The 26,868-nt window shown below is 40.4% G+C and overlaps 2 protein-coding genes across 2 annotated transcripts in view; one reads left to right on the forward strand and one right to left on the reverse strand.

The window, feature by feature from the left end:
* LOC141804889 (vasoactive intestinal polypeptide receptor-like) overlaps positions 1 to 18,911 on the forward strand; it is a 32,619-nt gene extending 13,708 nt beyond the window's left edge. Inside the window, exons 4-13 of the mRNA XM_074689545.1 lie at positions 3,972 to 4,078; positions 4,166 to 4,263; positions 6,984 to 7,113; positions 10,433 to 10,586; positions 11,583 to 11,643; positions 14,548 to 14,614; positions 14,712 to 14,803; positions 14,887 to 15,016; positions 15,580 to 15,621; positions 15,745 to 18,911. Of these exons, the coding sequence (XP_074545646.1) occupies positions 3,972 to 4,078; positions 4,166 to 4,263; positions 6,984 to 7,113; positions 10,433 to 10,586; positions 11,583 to 11,643; positions 14,548 to 14,614; positions 14,712 to 14,803; positions 14,887 to 15,016; positions 15,580 to 15,621; positions 15,745 to 15,936 (1,073 nt within the window). The 3' untranslated portion in view covers positions 15,937 to 18,911. The remainder of the gene's footprint in view (positions 1 to 3,971; positions 4,079 to 4,165; positions 4,264 to 6,983; positions 7,114 to 10,432; positions 10,587 to 11,582; positions 11,644 to 14,547; positions 14,615 to 14,711; positions 14,804 to 14,886; positions 15,017 to 15,579; positions 15,622 to 15,744) is intronic.
* A 428-nt stretch (positions 18,912 to 19,339) lies between these two features.
* LOC141804794 (kelch-like protein 40a) lies at positions 19,340 to 26,232 on the reverse strand. The gene is made up of 6 exons (XM_074689412.1): positions 25,111 to 26,232; positions 24,853 to 25,013; positions 23,881 to 23,988; positions 22,983 to 23,168; positions 22,538 to 22,687; positions 19,340 to 19,567 (listed from the first exon to the last, which is right to left on the reverse strand). Exons 1-6 carry the CDS (start codon positions 26,230 to 26,232, stop codon positions 19,456 to 19,458), a joined length of 1,839 nt encoding a protein of 612 aa, XP_074545513.1. The 3' UTR covers positions 19,340 to 19,455.
* Between the last annotated feature and the right edge of the window lie 636 nt (positions 26,233 to 26,868).

Below are 26,868 nucleotides of genomic sequence, written 5' to 3' on the forward strand. Positions count from 1 at the left end.
CTGTCCTGAAATCTTCCAAAATAATCTGACATTTGTTGGGACCAATTTCCTAAAAAGCTCAACTGAGAGAACAAAATCAAGCATTAACCTGATTTTAATGTTAAAGTGACATTGTTTGATTCCTTAAAATGCTATATTTAGTTCTTGTTTACTTATAAGTAGCTCCAAATATTGTTAAAGGGAGACAGTAAGATGAGAGGTGAATATATGAACCCTGACATATTCATTCACTTTTTCCTGTTTTCATTTATTTTTTATTTATTTATTTATTTTGTCTCCAGTGTAGTCCACTAAGCTGAAGCAAACTCCCCTCTTCAGAACAAATGTCTTTTCAAGATCACTCCTAATGTATACGAGGACATACACAAAAATCAAAATGTTTTTCCTTTCTTCCAACAAAAAAAATGTCTCCGCGATGTCACCCGTCTGTTCCTGACACCGTGAAATGAAGCCAGTCTGTGGAAGCAGTCACATTTGATATGATGCGGCTGTGAGTTTCCTTTTGAACAGCTACATGGTGCCCGGCAGTCATGTGACCTGAGCTATGTCTCTGATTGGATAATCAAACAATCCTAATAACTTCTAAACCACAGAGACAGAAAAAAAGATTACTCACCGTATAGTGTGTGCCGATGGTGAAATCAGCGTTTTAGACCCAAGCAGTTTTTTTGAACCAGGCTGTAAATATTCTTTTTAATGCCATAAAAGTCTGTTTTTATGGCTGGGTATTACACTTTCAGTCTTTCTGCAGCCAGCCTCAAGCGGATTCTCGATGAACAGCAACTTTGAGCAATTCCACATAGGCCTCATCTTAACCAAATGGATGTTGCACCTTGGTTGCACCCATGAAAATGAGCCAAATCTTCTCTGCAAATGCCAATCAACTCATTCTGCCATTGACACTTGTTTTGAGCTTCTGGTACTCCCAGGTACCATTGAGCGTGGGCCCTGCTACAGTGATCAGTAGGTGTCTGCTCCAAGAATGCATCCCCCATTATATGTAACATGGCCTTCACAAGGCTTCACTTCAAATAATGTAGCTACTTATATTAACAGACACCAGCATGAAATCATGGGCTGACAATCAGGCATCTGATAAACAGGCTTTACTTTCAAGATTTACTGCCAAAAAGTACTGTAACAACAAAGGGATAATTTACCAAACACACATTGCTTTACTTGTTGTGTTAAGTTTATAAAAGCAGACCCTTGGATTCAATAGTTTGACGTGAAATAGAGCCAAAAAAGAGATCAAATAGACATCACCCAAACATTTTCATTCGTGGTAAACTCTGTTGGTATTGTCTCTTCTCTCTGTCACTCCTGTGACACAAAGCCCACACCGCGCCTGCTCTGTGGATAATTCATGTCTGTTTCATCACTCGGTGTCTCTTTCACTCAGCTCTTTGTGTGTTTAAACATTCCACCATGTTTTTCTCTCCCTCTCTTAAACAAACAGTAAACAGGAAGAGCTGAAACCATAAACAGTTTACTGGATGTGCCCTGATTTCTTTCATAAGATTAGCTTTGATATGTGTGACGTGTGTGATCAGGCTGTCTCTGTGACGTACCTGCTGATGAAGCTGCTCACCTGTGTGTTTTTTAATACTGTGCACATGTTGCATACAACCAGAGTGTATCAGGTGATTTTACCTATCAGGTTTACTGACAACAGCCATGATTGCTAACTTTGTTCACTGTGGTACATTAAGAACTTTTCTTACCTGAGAACTAGTTCTTTAGATTCAAATAATATAAACGAGGTAACACTGCCTTATTTCCACATACACATGGAGGTGGGAAATGCTAATCTCAACCTTACTGTAGTCAACCTAGCATGAACCAAAGGGGTTAAGTTAAGGCAGACTTTAAGCCCTTTTGCTATCAAGTACACCTATCAGTGGCATCAGCTGTGTCTCTAATTATGCAAAACTTAATCTTAATATCGCCTAAACTGCTGAGTAATTAAAAAATCATGCCATTAAAGAAATTGAGATTTAGATTAGATCTTAGATTTAGATGTGAAGTTTTGGTGGATACTGAGGGAACTGCAGTTCTTAGCACCTCTAGAGGAGGGAGTGGCCTCATTCTCAGTTGTATTATTTAGCTCACTCATTGTGTTATTACCATATGTCCTACTCTAGCTCTAACTATGCATAGGTCTACTGTCATTAAAGTCCCTGTAAGGACTTTCTAAGAGATCTTGAAAACTCTCACTTCTAGAAATATGCCTAATCGTAATCCACAATTTAAATTAAGATTAACAGCACCAGAATAGGTTATTTCTAAATGGACCAGGACTGGACTGATTTACAACACCTGTCCCTATGACAACGCCACCCCTGCTGACAGATTTTAACAGTGAGGAGTGAGCTGTGTTTTTCTCCTCTGAAACAACTTTTTGGATAAATTTCGTAGTGATGGTGAACACCTGAGCTGGACCGTGAAAAAGGAAAAGGACAGAAGAGCAGAAGAAAGTTAAACAGGAATAACATGGAGCATGGGCTAAAATACAGGTTAAACTGTTTATAATAATGTTCAGTGCAACTCACATGCAGCAGTTATTCTGCAGGTTGGAGTTGGTAGATGTGCACTGGTAGGACATAACCAGGATTCACTAATGTCACACATTACAGACACGCCTCAGAGCACCAAGCTGTGAGCAGAGCTTAACATAGCCAGCTACTCAACTGCACTACAAACTGAGTTTACTAAGTCTGCTTGTCAGGTTTGAAACATTGGCTCAATGTAACTTCAAATAAATACATTATCTTCTCACTTTGCACCTTTGGAAAAGTTTTCTTAAACAAAGAAAAGTGGTGTTTAAAGATCGGCTCTCCATTCATATGCTTCCAAAACAAACACATGCCTTGGCTAGAGTCATGTCCTCGACGGTGAGTACTAGTGCTCATGGCAAACACAGTCTTTATCCTGGAAAACAACTTTTCCAGGTAGTCCTGACAGCTCCTTTAAGTTTGCTGTATAATACTTCACTGTTATTGATTCAACAAGTCCTTTACAACATGACTATTCAGAGATCCACATTGCACTTTAGTAATCCCCAGTTTACTGAGCTTCACTGTACTTAACGCTGAAGAACCTCCCTTCATAACACCGTCCTCTAATTGGCTCCCTTCTTATATACTGCTCTGCATTGTACTCAGTTATTCCTCAAGAATTTAATAAACAGCTGCACTCAGATGAAGGCTGCTAAACTATGCTGTGGTGTTTCCAGAAAGCTCTACTCTGCAGACTTAACTCTACAGAGCTCTACTCCATGTTTGAAGTGCACTGTACTGTGTTGCTCTGTACTTTAATGAGCTGTAGTTTGTACAGCAGAGCTCTGCAACTCTACAGAGCTTTACTCTGTTCTTCTAATGATGATTGAGATGAAAGCCCCCCTCAATTAATGGTCAGACTAATGCACTTGGACCTCTGACCTCTGACCCCCATAGACAGGACTGGACCAACTAAATATATCTCTGTGCTTGACTGTTGGCCTCCTGTGGTGTGTGTGTGTGTGTGTGTGTGTGTGTGTGTGTGTGTGTGTGTGTGTGTGTGTGTGTGTGTGTGTGTGTGTGTGTGTGTGTGTGTGTGTGTGTGTGTGTGTGTGTGTGATGCAGCCTGAGGGTAATTGTGACACAGATTGAGACAAACACACATGGGAACAGTCCCGGCATCTCTGAGCCAGTGGGACGTTTGATTCCTTCACTCACTTCTTTCATGTCCTTTTAGTTTCATGATGTATTCCACTGAGACGTTTACATACATCTTAGTGTTGCATCATTTACTGTGAGTAAATGCAAGAGAAGTTTGCCTCATAGCTCAATACAACCCTTCTACAATCCCCCTGACATTCACCCATGTCCTCAGTGCCATAAAAGCTCTATTTTCATGGATGATGATATGAATCAAATGTATTCTGTAGTGATATCAAATACACCTCTATTGTTCCCTTCTGCATTTTCCAGGTAACCTGTCTAAGACCTGCAATGGTGACGGCTGGACCCCAGTCAGCATAGACTCCTACATAATGGACTGTGGATACAATCCTAACATCACCATGGATGAAAACACGGTCAGTGCTTCTCTTCTCCTTTGTTGCTTCTTTTATTGGCCCATAATGTAACATCCTGATGAAAAGTATTCATCTATGTTTCTGCAGGGAGAGTTTTTTGATGCAATCAAAGTGGGTTACACCATTGGGCACAGTGTGTCACTTGTTTCTCTGACCATCGCCATCATCATACTGTGCCTCTTTCGGTAAGCAGATCCATCATAATGCTCCTTAATGTCCCTGTGTAAAGACCATCAAACACCTTTTCCCCCCTCACCCAGAGTGAAGTAGAGTAAATCCTGCTGATATCTCCTGCCATTCCCTGTTTCCTGCTTTTTATGGAGTCTTTACAATGTTTTCCACACAGTAATGTGACACTACTGGATTTTGTGGGACATGACGTTCAAATTTGACATTATCTTCAGTTGCTACACTTCTCAAACAAAGCATTTGACTGCAAGCAGCTGTAAGGTCAAACCACTTAAACGTGCTGCTGCTGTTCACAGCTTGTCCCCTTTTTGACTTTCAGTCTTGGGTGTGACAGAAGAAGTGTTTTTGTGCATGCTGGCAGGGCACAGCTCAGATCACAAGGATAAGTTTTGAATGGTGGATTTTCATAGCTCCTAATAAACAACCCTGTGTGCTCAGTTGGGAGCGAGTGCACTTGGAGTATTTGTGTGTCCGAGCTAAACAACAAGCGATGTGTTTACTCCACTGGCTCATGAAATACCAATGATTTGGACTCTGGAGCAGAGACACAGGATGTGAGGAGTGTTTGCTGTTTACGTTCGCCTGCGGAGGCCACGTTGAAGCAGCTGGTTGAAACTGTATGTCACCGCACCCGTCCTCCTGGGTTTACACAATTCAACCCCTGATGATAAGCTCACCGGGGAGGCATTTGTCTGAGAACACCCAGAAGAGGAATTTCCATTTGTGACATTTTCTCTAAAACTTCTCCTGATTTGTTCCTGTTTACCTCTGATCTGGTAGCTCCTTCATTTGTCTGATAAATTAACAATTTGTACAAAAATGTCTTTTGACAGCTGTGGTGTTTTATTCGGCCGAGGTTCTATCTAGAATTACTTCTTTGCACATTCTGTCTGGGAATATTTCTCACTGGATTAGGTCAGGGAAGTTTCCAGTTTTCTTAGTATTTTACCAAAATCTTGCCAAATAAGCATTTCTTAGCACTGGGTTGCAGCAGCAAAGCAGATACGGAAACATATCATAGATTAAAAAAAAAGTTATTGTTAGGGTGGAGTTTAGACACTGACATTTTAAAGGTTGCATCAGCTGAGATCATTCCAGTGTTTGCTGAAGTTACAATTTGAATCTTTGACGAGGATATATCTGAGGATGAGGAGGAACAGTGGGTTTATGTTTTTACTGTTTATGTAATAAGACTATATATTTTTAAAATGTGTACTGACTCTTATCAATACACCTTGAGTGGAAAAAAAATCATCTTATCAATAAATGAGTATTGTTCTCTTGTTACTAGGGCTGGGGCAATAAGCCACTCTTGTGATTAGATTCTTTTACGAATTTTAAGGTGCCGATTCGATTTAAAATTGGGATTCTTCAAATACTTACATTTTTTGCGTTTTTTAGTTTGCTTTTTAACTCCAGACCTTGAAAAACAAGTTAAATGATGATGATAATATCTATGGACTGTATCAGGAGCCGTATTTTCCCATAAAATGCACATTACGTAAGTCAGACAGAAACATTTCACCCTCTGCTGGAGAAAAGTGGTAATTTTTGCCTAATCCAATTTATAGACAGAAACTGAAATGAAGAATTTGAATGTGAAAAATGATTTTTCTTGATAAAGAATCCCAATTTTGTTATTGTCAGACAAAAAAATACTGATATATAGATTTTTCAATTTTTTCTCCCATGCTTACTTATTAGCCAGTTGTCTTAAATATGCGTTTCTGATTGGTCAAAACTTCACAACAACTGTGATTAATTATCATCAACAAAAGAAATGCCAGGTGTAAACTGGTCATGCAGGTCAAGTCAAATCAGTGTTTTTAGAGTCTGTCACTTTTCTGCCACTGTGGGAAAAACTTTAATTCATGTTAGCCTTTTATTTTAGTCAACAACATAAATAATGTTTTTACTTCCAGCTTATTTGAGAGCAAGAAACTTATGATTTGTGCTTAATCCCCCCTACCAGTTTTCCTTTTTCGTTATGCAGACTAATGTACTCAAATGTACCTTTTTTAATCTGTTTGTCAGCCCAGAGACAACCAGTAATGAGACACAGCACTGTAGCAAATACCTAGAGTAGGGATAGGTTTAGATGGTTAAGTGCATGCTCCTCATTCAGAAAGTGTTTGATGCTCATCACATCTCAGCAGCCTTGTGTTTGGTTCTGGCCTCAGCTTTTTGCTGCATGACAACTCATTTCTTGGCTCTCTTCCAGCAAAGTAAAGGACAAATGGCCAAAAATCTAACCTGGTACAAAAAAAGGTGCCATACAGTGATGGTCATGAAGATTTTGATTCTGCAACAATGTTTTGGTTAGTGTGGATGTTAGTCTAAAGATAAAACTTACATTTTCATGATTAAACCAATCTGAAGTTATAAACAAGCCAGTCTCACATAGCAGATACTTTTTTTTATATAACACCATTTAAAAATACTTAATGAAGTAACAAAAAACCAACAATGAAAAAAACAAATAAAAAGGAAAGAAGAAACAGCTGATGGCTGAAATTAAATAACACATTAAAAGATGATAAATCTGATTTACACAAAAATCTACTCTTAAAAGTTTGGTTTTAACTCAGATTTTAAGAATAAAACTGATTTTCACATCCCCAGCCTCCAGTCATGTCAGAAGTCATTTTTAATCGTTGTTTAAATGTTTTTTATGTCCTTGATCTTCAGTCTCTTTGGCTCATTTGCCCTGTCACAGGAAGCTGCACTGCACGAGGAACTACATCCACATGAACCTCTTTGTGGCGTTTATTCTGAAGGCTGTGGCTGTTTTCATCAAGGACGTTGTCCTGTATGACGTTGGGGAGATGGACAATTGCCAGTCAACGGTGAGTCCGCTGCTGCTGAAGACTCCTGTCTAACTCACCATAATGTCCACTTTTATTTGCAGAGCCACAGGTTTTGTTGATTCGCCTCTTAGTGTAATCTAAATTCCCGTACCCTAGATTGAGTTAACTCGTCTGTGTAATGGACGAGCAGCAGCTGGCTGTCAGTTTCTGTCCCAAGCAGAGGAAAGCTGCCTCTATCTAATGACTCCCTCAGACTGTCCTGACTTTGATGCTTTGTCTCAGAGTTTACTTAGCGTGTTAGTGCTCAAGTGCTTCTGGGTGTAGCAGTGTTTGCCAAGTCCTTCCACTCCTGAGACGCCGTTTCCTCGTTCAGCTGTCCAGCAGGATGTTGTGAGAGTTCCTGTTTGCTGAACATTAAGGCTGGACCACTGAGAGCTTTGTCAATAAATCACCTTCTAAAATTCAGTTATTTTTTTACTTCATGGGAACAACATAATCAAAGTGACAGAATCAGAACGCCATACCTGCTTTAGGAGTTTGATAAGCAAACACTAAGGTTTGATAGATGAAGGCTTTCTTGTTTTTATTTGATTGATCAAGTCACAGACGTCACTGATGTTTTCTCAGATCTTGCTCCAGCTGAATCCATGGCTTTATTACCTCAAAGGATTAGAGCAGCACACCGTAAATCACTTGCTTTACTGTCTCTAAGTGCGTGTTTTTAATGGCTGGGCTTGGAGTGTCCTCTTCACGGTGAGCACACTGTCCGGATCCAAACACAGCTGCTCACTCTCTCAGCTGTTTCAAAATCAACACTCATTTCAGAAACATCACCAGAAAACTCTCAACTAAAGGAAAACACCAACAAGGATACACGTCATGATGAAAAAACCTCGCTGAAATTTCTTATTTGTTAAACAAGAACGTGTTGGTGAGTCACAAGTGGGAAACATTTCTGTGTACAGAGTACAGTTGATGAATATTGATGTAGTATCTCTGCTCTTTGACAAAAAGTTGGGACCATCTCTGCATGAGGTCATTTGTAGACAGTCCCTGCAAACTGGAGTCCCCGTGCAGCTCAAAGAGCAAAGACAACTGCTCACAGATGAAAAATCAAGATGCAGCTTTCTGTCTTTCTTGGTAAGATGTCACTTTAGCTGTTGAAGAATTACTTTTCCCTCCAGTTCGTGAAAAGGGACTGTATCTGAATAAAGAAAATAATCAGTATCTTGGGTCAGTTTCTTGGGATCAACACAAAGATGATTCTGTCTAAATTCCTTTAGGTGCTCAGAGAGACAGCCAGATACAACTGGAAATACTCACACTACAGCCAGGACAAATTAAAACTCATAAATTTCGAAACAAATTGAATACTGTTGATTAAAATCAAGGAGCATCAGAGTACACTTGCTGCTTTCATCGTTTTTCTTTATCTTAACCTTTGGGACTTGTCTGTGGTCACGTTCTCTTTTTCCAACATCATCCTCACACTGCCCTATCTTTCTTTTTTGGGTATGATGGGAGTTGGTAAATGGACTTGTAGTTATATAGCACCTATTCAGTCGTTCTGCCCACTTGATGTGCTTTACACTGCTCATCTCATTCACCCATTCACACATCAGTGAATGGCAGAGGCTGCTACTGGCTAATCTCAGTCAGAAACATTCACTCACTTCTGAAAAACTTCTGACTGGGGGGACGACTCTACCACTGACCCAGAACCTCCCCGGGTTACTGCTGAGCCTCTTGGATCTGACAGATCACTGAGGGAAGGAGGTGCCATCTTGATAATTCCACTGATGTGTTGGATTTTGTTGCCCTTCTACATCACACAGTGGGGCCATCAGGGGTCATGTGGTGGGCAGGTTGTATTAATTTCGCATATAACTGGGTCTGAGGAGGTGGTAATGCTTTGGGCTGTTTAGTAGTCTAAAGCTGCTTCACAGCCCCAGGAAGTCTCCCCAGGAACTAGGGACTTTTTAAGGAACTATGTGGCTCTCATCCGCAGGTGGGTTGAAATGTAGTACTGGGGTAATTAATCTACCCATGGTGGGCCTAGCAACCAACAGGTTGGATAAAACCAACAAGAGAAGGATATGATTGTGTGGGATTCCTCTCTCTGATCGCTGATCCTTACCATGAGGTAAAAGGTGTCCTGATTCATTTTTCAGAAAGATTTAAAGTTTTAATAACTAAAATTTAGGGACGTTATCTTGAGTTCTCTTTGCTGATGCAGTTTAGTGTTACTTAAATGACAGGAAGTGCTGCAGTTTTATTAATATGACATAAAAACAATCTAAACAATCTTGCTTTTCTATATCTTTAATAAACCCTGTGCTTTTATGGAGGTTTGATAGCATACAGCTTAACTGCATTGTTTATTTTAAACAACATGATGGGAACGTTTATGTTTGGACAGCGTATGAATATTAATTGTGTGAAAAAAAGCCTGATATGTCTTTAGGAGTGAGTTTGCATACTTAAATGGGGGTCTTCTAAAGTAGATGTTCTCAAACTATTAGCCTTTATGGGAATAGAGAACAGTTGAAAACAGCCAAAAACAAACAAAAAGGACAAAAATCTAACCTGAGCTGATAAGTAAAAGGTTTTCTTATGTGCTAGTATTCCTATTACTGACCTGTGTTAACAACAATGATATCGTTGTTTTGAATGTGTGTGGATCACAGATGAAATATCGTCTGTTAGCATGTTGTTGTTTCTTTATAATCGGTAACCTCCATTTTTGTTTATGTTTACTAAATGATGGTTGAAATGTGCACATTTAAGTAGTTTTTTATTTTGAGGGTGTTTTGAAGACGTAATCAGTGTTATATGAACCCTCCCCTCTTAGGAACCACTGTTAGACAGATCTTGTCGGTGGACGCTGAGTGCAGAGCAGGTGTTTTGTGGCTCAGAGTGTCTCTCAGCATCTATATTGTATATAACAGCTGCTGAGTCTCTAAAACCATCTCTCAGTTCTCTGAGTGGCTTCACATACATAAACATGAATCTCAGATGCCCTTTGATGGCAGATTTAATCAGGGTAGAGATTATTATTAGGATAATCAACCCCACTGTATTGTAACCACGCAGTGTTTTCTCTAATTACAGCATTATGCTTATATTTATTGTGATAATGACTGCCTCCTCATGGCTGCTCTTAATGACCGCCAAATCTGACAGATCGTTTTTTTAAATAGAGAAACATCAATACTCATTTTAGGGTAATTTACTAAAAGCCTTCTCTGTGAAGCTTCATCCTCAGGCGACATCATTTGTGTCCATCCTCTCACTGCGATGCATTAATCTTCATTCACTGTCGGTGAAGACAGTCACTAACATCTTGGTTGTCCTGCAGGTGGGCTGTAAAGCCGTGGTGGTCTTCTTTCACTATGGGATCATGGCGAGCTACTTCTGGCTGCTGGTGGAGGGCTTCTACCTCCACACACTGTTAGCCGTTTCCTTCTTCTCTGAGAGGAAGTACTTCTGGTGGTACATCCTGATTGGTTGGGGTATGTGCCAGCATCTATAGCATATGTTGATGAAGATGATCACAAGATCTTTCAGAGGAGATATGATCCATAAATCTGCCTCCGAAGCAGCAGGAAATTTTCAAACCAGAATGAAGGCGATCATCTGGCAGCCTGACTGTCTGTTATGTCTTTACCACATCAGCCACAACATATGTGATCGCATGTAAATGAATTTATAAGTGCGGTTTTATGCATTCACCTTTTTCATCTGCATATGAATGCATCTTGCTGCCAGCTTAAGCTGAGTAGCAGCTGCCAGCTGGCACTGGGCTCTTACGATTTCATTTCCAAGAATCCTGCACCTCGTAGGAAAATAAGCTAATTTAACAAATTAACAAATTCAAATATACACCAAAGATATATGGTTAATAAAAATAGTTCTTTTTTAAAATATCTCACAACAAAGACTTTCTTATTTCAGGTCCATGCATGCTAAGACATATTCATTCATATTGGCAAAGCCTTTATACACGATGAGTTTTACATATTTTTGCCGTTCTCATCTTTCAAACACTTATCCTCGTTCTTCAGACCTCACATTCCCTTCTTACTTGCGTTAAAGATTTATATTCAGCAAACATTCTCCAAATGTCTAACATCCTTATTTCCATCACAGCAATAAAATCACACTATAAATAGTCCTGCAATGTTGTGTCTGCTGGCAGGAAAATGGAAACAACCCTGTGACTTTCCTGCAGGGACCCAGGATGAGCAAATATTGGCAGAGCACACAGCAGCAAAAAAAAAAAAAAAAAAAAAAAAAAAAAAAAAAGATAAGCAAAATGCAATATCACTTCAGCTATAAAATCATTCAAACGACTAACAGCACTCACAAGTTCAGAGGAAGCTTTCATTCTAGGTGTTGTTGACTAAATATGCTGCTTGTTGAACACAGTGGACACAATTAGTAAAAACTTTATTTATGTATACTTTGAAATACCTTTAACAAATACTGTTTTTGTCCTTTTTTTTCAGGAGCCCCAACCATCTTCATCTCAACCTGGGTGATCACAAAAGCTTATCTAAATGATCCTGGGTCAGTAAATCATTTGTGTTTTTTTAACAGTAGATAAAAGTCACTTGTCATTATAACTGACTGATTTATAACTTATTTACGCACCTTAAAGCATCTCTGAGGTCAAAGGGAGGATTAGCTTGTTTCTGTGGATGTCTGTGATGATCTAATACACTGCAATGCAGACAGGATCCAGGCATGGTTTTAAGACAGGTGAAGATTTGGATGTTGATTGCTTCTGTACCTTATAAAGCTACATTTAAGGAACTAGATTTTTATGTTTTTATTGAGGGGACAGGACGGAGTGAGCAGAGTGATAAACAGGGAGGAGTGGACAACGTGCAGCTAATAGGCTGAAGGTGGGAGTTGAACCCAAGGCAAGGTCTAAGCCTCAGTGAGATGTACAGTGGGGAACAAAAATATTGAGTCAGCCACTGATTTCGCAAGTTCTCCTACTTAGAAAGATGAGAGAGAGGTCTGAGCTCCTGAGTAATTTAACCGATGAGTCTGCAAGTGAGCAACAAACAAGTTCAAAAACCTGGGGCCAGATTTTTGTAATACCTTTTAGCCTCTAGAATATAAACAACATTCATCAGTAATTGGATGGTTCCCTGTTAGTCCTCAAAAACAATCTTCTGTTCCTTCTGTTCCCCCTAATTCCTATATTCCCTCACCTGTGTTATTAGTGCTATTTGCTCCTTAAGCATTTTTCTTCTTTCCTCACTCCTCATCACCTCATGTGTTCTGAGCACAATGTTCCCTCAGTCTGATGTCTTTTTACCCCCCTATTCCCTAAGTCCCTTGTGACCTGACACAGGAATTTCCTAATACTGTATTTTGTCAGTTCTTCAGTCTTTCACATTGATCCCACTATTTCTAGACAGAATAGAATAGAATAGAATAGAATAGAATAGAATAGAATAGAATAGAATAAAACTTTATTATCATTGTAACAAGTAAAACAAAATTGAAGTCACAGCAGCAATCAAGAAAACAAAAGTAAGAAAGTGTATAGAAAGTGCAAAAAGGTCCATAAGAAAATAGATGATAACTGCTTGTCCATCATTCTCCAGTTCAGCCAGCCTCCACCTCCACAGGGTCCAGGACTGAGCTTCTTCAGCAGGTGAAGCTCTTCCAATGTAGTGTTGGTGTTTGATGTTAGCTCCGTTAGCCATGTCTGTGAATAGCATGATGCTACTCTGCCCTCTGGTATCCCCTCTGTTGCGGGGTTAGCATGGCTAGCTCGTCCATCTTCTTGAAGATAGATCTTATGTTCCCAATAACGATGGACGGAAGGACAGGCTGATGTCATCACTTCTTAGCTCACACCTGAGAACCAGCACGTCGTCCTCACCTCCTTCTCCTCACCTTGTGGGAAGACATCAGGCCTTGCACCAGTTAGCATTGACATGCTACAGGCTGCTAACAGCTGAGTTCACATGTAAACAATGCAGCCATGGTTACATGTAGGATCTCCAGACAAACACAGGAGAAAAAGTAGTAAAAATATTGCTTAAGTCACAAAACACTTGGTGTCCATGACCAACAAATGAGCCATACAAAGTAATGCTCCAGTCCAAATACAAAGATTACGGAAAAGAGATGAAAAAATTACAAGAAACAGACAAAGAGAGAGCTGCTGCAAAAGGCAGACATAGCCAACAGGGCGGCGCCTAGCAACCCATATCCCAGATTCTGTGTACTCTCACTCACACCCTTTCTTACCTTGTTACATTATTGTCTCAGTTCTAGTTCCCTCACTTTTTGTTGACCTGTGTTCACTATGTGTTCTTGTTCTCCCCTCAGCCCAATGTTCCATGACTCTTTTCTTTATACTTTTTTTGTGCACTCTCTTCTGTTAACTCCTCTATCTTTGTTGCTATGGTCCCCAACATTTTACACGAACCTACAGCATGTTCCCTCTCTATGTTCCCTGACTCAGTTTTTCCTTAACCTAGCTGTCTCACTACTATTCTCTGCTCAGTCTTAGAATAGAATAGAATAGAATAGAATAGAATAGAATAGAATAGAATAGAATAGAATAGAATAAAAAATACTTTAATTATCCCCAATTTATCTTTCCAATTTCCCATTCTCTCATTATACTGTGTTCCCTCAGTGACATATTCCTACACCCTTATGTCTTTTGAGTCCAACAATCTTTGTGCCCAAGTTTCCTCAGTATTATGTTCCCTCATGTCAATTGTCCTCATTCCTTCTTGAGGGAATGGTCATATTAACTAGCACTAAAAGTTGAACCAGTTATAGTGAGCAATGATCAGAATGCTGCTAAAGAAAAGTGAAGCCAAGATAGCTTTAGAGACTCTGAGTGCTGAAAACATTGAGCTCAAGCGGCAACCTCCGATCTAAGAAAATGAGACAATGCGGAAGTGCTAAAATCTGCTGTTTCCTGAGTATCCGCTTGAGACTGGCTCTCTCTCTCAGGCGGCTGACGTCTTGGAGACTACGTTCATTTTTTATGCAGTCTATGATTGTGCTGCATAAATTTTCTAAAAAGTACATTGGTTTCTAGGGCAACAGTGCTTTTAGTGGAAACAGGCCCTCAATGTCTCATCACCTGTTTCAGCCCTTATTTGCATTAAATTGAAACTAGTCGTTCAAAAATCCATTCAATCAAGGTTTTTACATTTATTTTACGATAAGATGTAGATTGGGACAGCATTGATTTTTCAAAGCTTCAAACTTCTCTGTTAAAGAGGAGGTGAAGCAGCACAATGTAAACATGCCCCCTTTCTGTTTTAACACATAGCTGACGTCAACTTCTGTAGGAATACATTTTCTACATAGAATAAACGATGTTTTCATGATATTATTGGACTATTTTAAGTAGATTCTGCATTGAGTGAGATTATAACTGATTTCTGAAGAATTTGTTTGTACTTACGTTTTGATCTCTTCTGACAGCTGCTGGGAAATAATCGATGACAAGCCGTGGTGGATCATCAAAACGCCTATTTTAGTCACCATACTTGTGAGTCACGACACCATTCAATGAAGAACATTTGATGAACATATCTGCATAATGTAATCACATAAACAAGTCCTTTAATCTCCCTGAACCCTTGCAGGTGAACTTCTTCCTTTTCATCTGCATAATTCGGATTTTGCGGCAGAAGATGAATTGTCCCGATATTGGAAGAAAGGAATCTCATCAGTACTCGTAGGTTATCAGAATGTCACTTGAATAATTATTCTTATGTTTTTGGTGGAGCAGCTCTGGGTCACATATTTCTTCTTTTGTAGGAGACTGGCTAAATCCACTTTGTTGTTGATACCTCTCTTTGGAATAAACTACATCATTTTTGCCTTCATCCCGGACCACATCCACCCGCAAGTGAGGCTGGTGTTCGATCTTATTCTGGGGTCTTTTCAGGTGAGCTAAACACACACCAGGTGTTCAGAATCTGCCATCCCTTAAAACTTTACAAGAGTTTGACAGAGGAAGCCAAAGTCATGAAGCATTTTGTGCTTTTGGTCCTCATTTGCAGTCTGCAGGTTGGCCGTCTAGTGCTGTTGCTCTTTGATTAAGTAAAGTCAGAAGATAACAGCTCAGCATATGAAGACATTTTTGTCTGATAAATGAAATAATAGTTTGTTTAGCTAACATGTCTTATCTCATGTGCTCGATAATGAATCTGCTGATTTACTGACTATGAAATTGAATCTGAATGCTAAGAGCCAAGTGTATTAGTTGAATTGAAGAGATGGAAAGTATTTTTTAATTTATAACCATTTTAACTCCAATCCTCCTGGGAAAATTTCCCAGAGATCTACATGATGAAACTCCTGTCTGAGTCTCAAGTTGGTTATAATCTTGCCGCCATTACTCATACACAAGCATTTTGAGTGTTTCCCCAGCTGCTCTATCATATCTCACTGCTATTTCTCTCCAGCAGCAGCAGCAGATATTTTAACCCGTATCTTTCTCTATTTCAGGGTTTTGTTGTTGCAGTCTTGTACTGCTTTCTAAACGGAGAGGTGAGTACATCTCTTAAAGATGTTTACCATCCTTTCACGTCACTAAATCTCATTTCATCCTCCCCTTTCTGTACCATTCTCTCTCCTAATCCTGTTTATCCACCTCCTTGTTCTCTCCTTCAGGTACAAGCGGAGATCAAGCGTAAGTGGCGCAGATGGATGCTGCAGAGGTTTCTGGGTGCAGGGACAAAGTACCAGCAACCGTCCATCGGCAGCAACGGCAACAACTTCAGCACCCAGATCACCATGTTGACCAAATGCAGCCCAACAACACGTCGGGCGTCTGCATGTCAGGAGCACCTCTCTGCCATCTGAAACCATCTGACAAGTTGATTCAGCTTTTTGTTTTTGTCTTCATTTACTAAAAGCATGGCACACATGTGCTGTTTTAGTGCAACTGATTCTGGTTACTAAAGTCACTTTGACACTTTAGAGCTGAGGCAGACAAGTGATCAGAAGTGCTCTCCTCACTAAGGTGGGAGAACATCTCAAACCACTTTCAAAATGTGGGACTTGTTCATAAAAATGGGTTTAACTTTTAAGTCAACATTACAAATAATGTCTAAGAACAGAAAAAATAACCCCAAATTAAGGACTGTTCTTCTACTGTGATGAACACTGAGTCCTGATACACAGGTAAACAGTTTGTAAAGCTTTGTTTGGATCGAGTGATGAGAACCTTGAAACATCTGCTGTGTTAGAAATCATCCCTCTGAATCACACAACAGTAAACAGCCGAGAGGAAGACCTCCATGACCGCTGGTATTGAGCCATAGATGGACGGAGCGGGAGACGAGCTGTGCCCTATAAGAGGTAGATGTTTATTAAAAAGGCGTGTTACACAAGAGAACTCAGAGCACTTAACCTAATGGCTCACGTTGCTGAGGGGACCAGCGGTAGCAGCATTAATGACACTGTCACGCTGTCATGATCAGTGAAGTCACTGGGGGGGAATCTATAGTATAATCAGCACACTGGACGTCCCGCTCCTGTCTGTGACGGTTTTATACGGAGCAAACACTCAGCTGAATTACTGCAGGATCACATTCCAGAGGAGACACTAAAGCTCCTGCTTGTGAAATTTATCTCAGATTACAGAAGCTTTTAGTTTTTTCTCGGTGCACAGCGCTTTGCAGATGTTTGTTTTTACTATTTCTGCAGCTAATGGAGCAGATGTGCTTCATTATTAGTCCATAGTACACAACACAGGGAATAAATGTGCCAGCAGAGATTCTTCTCGTTTAACTGGACTGAATGCACGGTTCACTTCATAGCGTTGTTGGTTTCCTATGTAATGTATCGTAGTCTTCTTCTATAGTCAGAATAGATTTGTGTAATATTGTGCCACGCTGGTTTCAAGCTTCTTGGCTGGCCCCCATCCCTTCAGTTACGACTGAAATATCTCAGAGCTTTTTGATGATTTACCATCACTTTTACAGTCATAGTCCCCTGGAGGATGAATCTCACTGAGCCTCTGAATGTTCCTCTCCCCGAGCAGAAGGTCAAATATTCCACTTAAATATGTCATAATTTACAAGCTGATGGGATATTCCTTCAAGACTTTCATTATTCCCAGTTGATGCGTCCTCATAACCCTGCTTGTCCCCTGACTTTTCCTTTAAGGCTACCACATCACTGACCATCTAGTTTTTGAGAGGAACGTCTCAGCAGCTACAGGATACAAATAATATTCAATACTAATAATGAAAATATACTTCATAATGCACTTCTTAAAACAGGTGTACAAAGTTTTTCACAAAATGAAAGTGAAGACTAAAAGAGAAGTCTGAAGAGAACAAGAAAAAATAAGAACATTAAAAACAAGAAAAGATGAAAATGATTAAGATTAATTGATTTACGATCCTACCTGTGATACTGCCAGAGAAGGACTAAAAGCAGCATTTTGAGGATTAAAACACGCTCAGATAACATTTCCTATAACAGCACACTGATAAAAAACTGTTTCTAGCAAGATTTTAAAGAGGACGGGGACTCTGCCAGTCTGTTCTCCTCAGCGTGTTCATGAGGGTAGGAGCTCTGACAGAAAAAAACCTGCTCACTTTTGTCCTCAGTCTTAATTTTGGGACAGCGAGCAGAGCCCTGGCAGAGGACCCCAGGTTAGGACCGGGCATTTGTGGACTGAGATAATCAGAAATGCACTTGGGAGCAAGTCCAGAGTACGCTTGAAAAGTCAGCTACAAAATCTGAGATCAATTCTAAAAATTATCAGGTGCCAGTGAAGGGAACTAGAGGAGGAGTAATGTGGTCTCTTCTTTTGGTTCTAATGAGGAGAATTCTGAATTAACTTAACTTTTTATTTAGTGTTGTCACAGTTAAAGAAAAAACTCAGTTTTTTTTGTTTGTGACTAATTCCAAACTGATAAAATTCCCATCAGCCTCAGCTGTACATGATAAACTGAACTTCCTCAAACCATCAGTGAGTTAGCATTGCCTTTGTTAGCACTGCTATCATGCAGGCCTCAAACTCAAAGCTCTGCCTCGCACAGACAGCAGTCATGGCTATAGATTCTCATTTTAAGTGACGTGGTAATACTTATTGAAGAATTGAACATGATGGCTACCCTAATATACAGTCTTCTACATTCTCACACTCCACATTGAAACACTGCATACACAACAAAAATCTGACAGTTAGAGTGCTGTTTAAAAAAAACTATAAAAGCACAGCCTCTCTGTGTTTTATACATCAGCCCATCAAACAACAGTTTAACCACAGCAGATATTTAAATATATTCCTGACCACAAATAAAATCTAAGTCATAAAAAATCTGTCAGCTGATGCTTTGTCAACACCACTGTTGTATTGTTCGAAGATCAGTGAAGCATTTTCATTATATACACAGTTACAAACCAATACTTTGAGGTTGAACTGCACACCCCAAAAATGTGCTTAATGTAAACAGTGTGATGGTGAGGTTTGACACAGCCCACATCTGTATTTCTTATCTTGTACAACATTTAAAGCACTTATTTTGCCAACTCCTGATCTAAATTGTAATCTAAAGATGTTAGTGCCATGTGTCATGTTTGAGTATGATGTTTACTGCTGTTTCTGTCTTGTTCCAGTGTGTGTAAACCTGAATTAAAACACAGTGAAAGTACCTCAGGCTCATTGTCACACTCAGCTGTTGTAAATATTGTGTACCAGTTAACGTTTTTCTCTTTGGTGTTTTTTGGGGTGTTGAATTATTGTGCTCAGGTTTCAACTGGAAATCAGTGTTTACATTTCAAACTCCACATCCCTTCACATCCCATGCTTTTTGCATAATGTCAACAAAGTTTCTTATGTTTGTTGTTCTGTGAGTTTTGTGTAAATATGTTTCACTGCACATGACGTGGAATGAGCTGTAAAAATGTTATTGAACAAAACGTCAGATGAAGATGAATAAAACTCTTTGCACTGTGGATGAGCTTACTCTCTGAATTATGAGTCATCACATGAAAGCAGTAAACCCTCCCTTTATTTTTGCATTAAATAAAGAAAACAGGTATTAAAGAAAAGTAATTATAAGAAAAGACAAATTTACAAATAAACAGTTCAGCTTTTCATAGAATACATTCAGTGAAATTCAACCTGACATTCACCTCTGCTCTAATATACTCAGAACACAATGTCTCCCCCTGCTGTTTAAAAAAGGTACAACAATTTGATTCTTCTCTCACAACCCTCTCTTCATCTTCAGAGCACAAATCTAGACTTACTCCAAATCTTTTGCACCCTCAGCCATTTATTTTTGGCCCAAAAATCATTCAATTTTCTCTCTTTCTCATTCACTTCTTGATCAATAACAAACTCTTTACAGTTTAGTTTAGTTACAACTTGGTGAGACGCACTGTGTTGAGACGCACTGGAAGAATAGTGGATCCCTCTGCATAGCTTATCTCTCGCAAAATCCCATTCCAGCACTCCTCAGAGTCATCATACCTGAAAGAAACAGACCTTTTTAGAGTCTGGCACTCCATGTGGTTGAAAAAAGGAGAAACAAATGCAATTCCAAATCCTTTTTAGGGACAAGGATGACTCGACATAAAGTAGGTATATATAATGGGGATGTGTGGCTTTCATTGATTATATGTTTATAGTTCATCGCATTTATCTGGAAGCATCAGAATCATTAGTAAGATTAATAAATCTTAAATATATTAAAATTGGCAGTTATATGTGTCAAAGCTGCTGCCTGGCCAACCACCCTAGGCAGGGGCTGATTCTTACTTAATGGTTACTATATCCCTCTACAACTCAAATGTAAACAAGCACAGATGACAGGTGGTGTCTCATGGTGTGGTTTGTCAATAATTTATGTAGAATATGAAGTTAAAGTTGAGGCTGGTTAAAGCAGCATACAGGAGCAATGCGTATCCATCATGTGGATTCAAACCTGCAGGGAGGTGTTTGCTCTGCTATTGTTAGCCATATTTGTTAAACTTGTTTCCCGCAGGCTCCATGGTCCTGTGTTTTTTAAGTGTTTAATATCTTTAAAAGAGCTGTGAGGACTATCTGGAAAAGTTAGTGTTTTTCCAGGATAAGGACTCTGTTTCCCATGAGCACTTGCACCACTGGAGTGATTTACCAAGGTGTGTGTTTATTTTAGAGCAAATGAATGCAGATCTTTTTAAAGGTCCCATATCATGCAAAAATCACTTTATTAAGTCTTTTAGTAAAATTCGTGGGTCTTTGGCTTAACTCCCAGCCCACAAAATGTGATGTTTAATGACAAAACCTGTACTTAGTAGTGCTTGTGAATGTAAAATCCTGACCTAAAATAAGCTGTTTGGATTTGGGGGATTTGCCGGCGTCAGCAATTCCCTTTTTTGACCAATCAGGAGCAAGTCTGATCTGATTGGTCCACCGGAGCAGATACACTCAAACCCCCTCCCATGCTGAAGTTGAAGGGCCATCACTTCTCTGTTTTTGGCTGTAAACAGCCACACAGTTCCATGCACAAGCTTCCCATCTCAGCTACACTCAGTAAAACTGTGCATGTGTGTGCTAGTCACTTCATGGCCGACTGCTTTTCCAACTTTAGACAATACAAGAGAGGGCAAGTGAATAGACTGGTCCTGAATCCAGGCGCATTACCAACCATCCACCAACAAACCTCAGACCCTGGAAATTTGAGTATTTTAAATGCTGTGTGCTGTGGAGCAGATGTAAGAGCTTTTCCTCAGTGTCCCCCCTGTCTCTGTGTTAGCTTCAGGATGCTAACTTTAGCTGCGGTTAGCCTGTTTTTTTTAGCCTGTAATGTAACGGTAAATGAGCTTTGCTGTTTTCTAAACATTGTGCACTCAGAGCTCGTGGCGCTGCTCTTAGTGACGCGGGAGAGCGGGGCGGTATCAGCAGTGGCTCATTTACATATGAAGGTCACGCCCACTAAATCAGAGCGTTCTGAACAGAGGGGCTATGAGAGCCTGGAAACAATGCTGCTGTGCTTGATTTATTGGCTTTTTGGACCAAAACATGTTACTACCATTTCATAAAAAATGAAAACTTAGTAAACTCACTATATTTCATTACCAGGCTATATTAAGAGTTACTCATATCTCGGTACTCTAAGATGTGTCTGTAACGTGTAACATTAGTGAATCCTGGTGATGTCCTATCAGTGCTCATCTACCAACTACAACTTCACCAATCAGAGCTGTCGTAACCTCACTCTTCATTTTGTTGATAGACTCTCAAGTTTGAACAGACCACTGCACAATAACTGCTGACTGTGGGTTGGAATGAACATTATCACAAACAGTTTAGCCCATGTTTTAGCCCATGCTCTATGTCTCTCTTGTTTAACTTTCCTTTGCTCTTTTGTCCTTTTTCTTTTTAACAGTCCGGTTTCACTGTCCATCAACACGACAAAATTTATCCTAGAAACTGTTTTCAGCAGAGGAAACACAGATTTCTCTTCTCACTGCTAAACTATATCAATTGGCATGGTGTCATAGGGACTTCTAGGTACCATAAATCAATCAGGTCCTGGATGACCCAGACAGGGAAGCTGAGAAATGGCATTTAGAATCAATATATTTTGTTGCTGATAATCTAATAATCTAAGCTAATCCCTTTAAGTTAAGATTTAAATGTTAAAAAACTGAGTTATTACAACAAAAGTAAAGGTTTAAAGCCATCAATTTGTGGTTCAGCGGTTACATTTTTAAAAAATTGTATTTGGTTTGACTGCATGCCTCATGTACAGAGGCTCGTCCACTTAGTTGCAGCTATGGTTTGGTTCCAGTCTGTGGCCTTTTATCACATTTCACAACCCACTCTCTCTGTTCAGCTTCCTCCTCCATCCACTGCCTCATATTCTCTGAATAAAGGCATTAGAGCCTCAAAATAAACAAAGAAAGGAGGTTTTATTTGGGAAAGACTGTTTTATCTCCTTTAACAGGTGAGCTCTGTGGTTTTTATGAAACAGCTTACAGGAGCACATGTGTGGGTCTATTTTTACACACATTTGGTGCTCGAGTGAGCGTGAAAGGAGCATCTGTGGAGCTCTATGACACAGAGGTATCAGGCTGTGGTTCATACAGGAAACACTTGTTAACATCGTTTCATTGTGGAGATTAGTAAGAAAGCATGGATCAGACTTGTTCTTGTTCTTACAGGTTTTAGTTTTATGAAGTTGTGTTTTTTTGGATAACGAGTGAAAGTCTCGCTCTTTCTCAAAGTGTGAGAGTGGTCTTTGGTTTTCTTTGCAGAGTTTTTTTCTGTTTTTCAAATTGTTTCCTCAAAAAAGTGTATTGGTGAGATGAAAAGGAAGAAATAAAACGTCACATATGAAAACTAAAATAACACTTTGTTTACTACCTTAGATGTTAGATTTTTGTAATTTTTCAGTCACTTTAATCATATTATAAAGCTCAAGAGTTGGTTGTGAGTGAATGTAGGTGGCTGTACCTCCAAATGTCAGTCATCTCTGTGGGGACGGGCTCGTCACTGGTCTCACTGGGCATCATGGCAAAGCCCCCCAGAGCGTACAGGAAGCCCCCCATCGAGATCAGACTGAGAGAGCTGCGCTCCTGAGGGAACTCTGTGAAGTCTGACCACCTGCATACACACACACACACACACACACACACACACATACACACACACACACACACACACACACACACACACACACACACACACACACACACACACACACACACACACACACACAAAAGGAGCAAGCAATTGGCATTAAATAAGTTGCTTTATCACTGTGTGACCTCCATGGTGGAACGATGAGTGCTGTTATATGACCTGATGATCTGTTTTTCACACTCCATGAGTCATTTGGCTACTGTGGACAGATGCTCCACAGACATAAAGTGGGTCATATAAAAAACTGTTGACTCACTTGTTTGTGGCGATGTCAAACACCTCCACAGAGCTGGTGAGGCCGGAGTCCGTGACACCCGTCACAACAAAGATCTGATCTTTGTGGACTGTGATACCGAAGAGAGATCGAGCCGTCTTCATTGGAGCCAGATCTGTCCACTCAAACTTAGTGGGGTTGTAGACGCACACTCTCCTCATGCACTTCCTGTACAAAATAGCATGAGTTTATGGGTCACAGGGAAAACTGCTTAGGCTGTAAATACAAAGATATCTTTTTTTGAGGGTTTTTTTGTGTGTGTGTGTTTCAGGTGTATGATAGACAATATTTGTCAGTTTTTTCCTCAAGATGTGGGATTAGAGTTTGAGCTCGCTGCCACTTTCATTGCTAATTTCCACTTTGGGGGCTAATTTTTCATCCCTTGATCAGCAGAGCACAGACTGTGATCTGAAAGTATCTGAAATAAGGGGACCATCATGACTACAGACCTTGATTTTAGACATACGTAGAACATTCAAATTTCTGATACATGATGCCTACATTTCAATCAGGTAGTAAAAGACCGTTGCATTGTGGGAAGTGTAGGATGCAGTGTTTCTGAGACTTGATTTATCACACTGATTAAAAGTCAGAACATCTCGTCCTCTGCGAATTTGACTTTCACCCTTACTCTATCACTGGTTTGTCTGACTTGATTAAAGTATCTTCATAATTCTGACTAACTTAGATATTTGCTCTCAAGTTCAACATTACTCCTGTCGTTTTAAAGAAATAAATAGAGCAAAATCAGATTTAATACAACTCTGTGGGGTTTTGGTGGCAGCAGTATGACAGGAAGTATCCATGTGAGACATCACAGGCAAACAGTCGTGATGTGTATTCATGTGGTGAAATGACACACAGGTGATGATCTACATACTTGCTTTTCGACTTTCCTCCGATCACATAAACAAGACCATTGTGTGAGACTGTCCCGTGTCCATAAACCTCATATGGTAGAGGGTCTGACTCGCCCCATTTGAACGACCTGTGCACAAGAAAAGAGCAAAATCCATCAAGTAAGCTTGGTGGTTTTGAGTTTCCACATTTCAGTGAACAAAAGTCAAGGGTGACTCAGCCCTGAAATGTATTGCTGCAGAGCTGAAAATAAAGCTATTTTCAATCACAGTGAGATTAAGACAAGATTATTTCCTCTGGTCAATAAATCTCTGAAGCTTAACTGCACAAATATATCAAGGTGGGAAAATAATTCACTGTATGCAAAAACATTAAATCAAACACAAAATTTTACATTGAACTCAAACACATGATGAAGATAAAGTTTTTTTTAGAAAAAACAACAACATATTTTTAAACCAAAAACTATTAATAAAATATAAAAATACGCTGGCTTTGAAGGGAGCCACTCAAGAAACTTGAGGACCATAACAAAATATTTCACTGAATTTAAAATCATTCCTCACATTAAAATACGCTGAAGTCATTTCAATGTTAAAAAAAAGCACTAAATAAGATGCACAAAAAAAAAAGGTTTATGAAAACTAAATATTTTGTTGCGTTTTTCCTGAATGAAATGTTTGCAAACATAAATGCTTTATGTGTTTGATGAAATGTTTTAAGAGTTTAGTGAAATGTTTCTATGTGTCATAAAAGATTTGACCCTCTGGTCCAGGGTATAAAAAATTCATTCAATGTATCAAATAATCCTCTTTGCTATGTTTCAACGTGACATGATTTTCATACTCGGAGAACTGAAGGGAAGTTTATGTGAATAGTGAAATGGAAGATTTTCTAAGATCAAAAGGATTAATTTACAGACTATCTCTGCTTTCATTAGAGTGATGGATACAAAGCGACAGCTGGTGAAGTTGGAAATTAGTTTTGAACTTACTGCCGGTCGTAGATCATAACTGAGTCCAGAACATTCTCTCCTTCCTTCAGCTCTTTTCCTCCAACAACATAGATGGAGTTTTCAGCTTCTGCAAGGCCGAACAGACATCGAGGACTGGGCTGTGAGGGCATCCCCAACCACTCTGAAGTCACCGGGTCAAACTGGAAAACAATCACATTTTACCACAGGTGAACCAGATCTGAAAGGACTAGAAAAGATTGGAGCAGCATAATGCTTTATGGTCTTCTTTATTCGTACCTGTAAGAAGTAAGAGCTGAAGGGTTCGTCTTTGTCCTCCTCATTGTAGATGAGTCCCCCGACCACAAACACCTGGTTCTCCTGGGTCACCAGGCTGCAGTGGTTCTTTGGAATTTCCGTCGACTCTGACGCCACAAAGCATTCGTTTCCTATCGGCTCATAGGCCACGGTCCCCGTGTCACTGATCATCAGTATCAGGTCCATCTCAAACATCCCAAAGCGAGGATTGTTGTTGAGGATCCCTGGCAGGTATCCTTCATCCTCCTCATCTTCCTCTTCACTTTCTTCTCCACTCCTTGCCCCGTCTCCACTGGGCTTCCTGGGCTTAGGGAGACGACCCTTATGAGCATCCTTCACAAGATCCAGGTCCTTCTTGAGCTCCTGGCTGAAGCGTATGTACTGGTGGCGCTCTACTTTTTCTTTGAAATAATCCAGAGGCATGAGTCTGAAACGGACGCAGTGCAGCAGCTCGGACAGGTCCTTCAATCGGTTTGTTTCATCATGTTTGACCCACTCCATCAGGGATTCAAACACCAGCTCCTCATGCTCCACGTTGAGGGCGTCTGAGGTAATAATGAGGGCCAGCTCACTTGGGCCTAGCTGTAAGAAGTCCTGGTCCCTCACAACAACCTGGTAGCGTTCACAGATGAAGTCCCGAGCAGCCAGAGCCAGTCTGGGACAATCCAACAAGAGCCCCAGTCTGAAGATCGCTAAGCAGTTCCCCAGAACCAGCTTCTCCTGGAGGTAGGTCACACATACGGAGAAGATGGAGGGAATCTGGTACATGTTGGCGACCATGAAGATGTCCTGCACGTTCTGCTCTGTCAGATTAATGTCAGAGGTGTACAAGTAGCGCAGGATCATCCCCATCACACTTGGTTCCACATCTTTGAGGACGATCTCCCTCTTCTTGCTCTCCTCCAGCTCAGACAGGAACATGGCCTTGAAGAAGGGGCTGCTGGCAGCCAGGACCAGGCGGTGGCAGGGAAACTCCTTGTCCTGGATTTTGAGAACACAGTCCACAAACTTGTCATTTTCCAAGAGGTCACACAGTCCGTCCTGAAGCAGAGTCTGTTGGTACATCCGGGGCTGCTCTGCCGGGTCTATTGTCAGGGCAGCCATTTTGTTCGTCCCCTGGTCCTGGTTGGGTTTGGTGGGCTCCCTTCTCCCCACTACAGCGCAGGACTGTCAGAGCTCACGGGGCGGCTCAGATGGCAGGGGGATGGTCTCCTCTGGTTGGTTGGCTGGTGGCTGCAGCTGTCTGAAGCTGTCACTGTGTAAAGTCAGAGGTATTTATAGACGGGACCCTCACAAACAGGAGGAATCCATTTTAGTGGATTAGGCTGCAGCACGCAGACCCCCACGAACAGCTGAGTGACTAAGCAGAGGAGTGACAGCATGCCCAATTCAGCAGTATGTCTCAACAGGCAGCCTTACCATGCTGTACTCCGATATTTAACACACTACCTCTGTCTTGTTTCTGTCTCTGTGATCTAATGTCAGCCTGAAGTCATAGCTGTGAGGACGCTATCACAGATTAGCATATTGTAAAGAAACACCAAACACAGGGGCAAAGTCACACCGAGAGTCTTCCCAACCTTTCCCCGGGTTATAAACAAAGCAGATGACACACTTCAGTTTAAATACATCATCATCTTGTTGCTGTTTGCTCTTGTTAAAGATGCTGTGAGGAGGATTCATTTTAACTGGACTGCATCGCCACCTTCTGGCCTTGAGTCTCACACGCACTGCCGGGAA

The sequence above is a fragment of the Halichoeres trimaculatus genome, unplaced genomic scaffold (genome assembly GCF_033239565.1).
Source record: "Halichoeres trimaculatus isolate MK-OKI-2021-1 unplaced genomic scaffold, fHalTri1.1 fHalTri1_scaffold_15, whole genome shotgun sequence".
NCBI classification, from domain to species: Eukaryota; Metazoa; Chordata; class Actinopteri; order Labriformes; family Labridae; genus Halichoeres; species Halichoeres trimaculatus.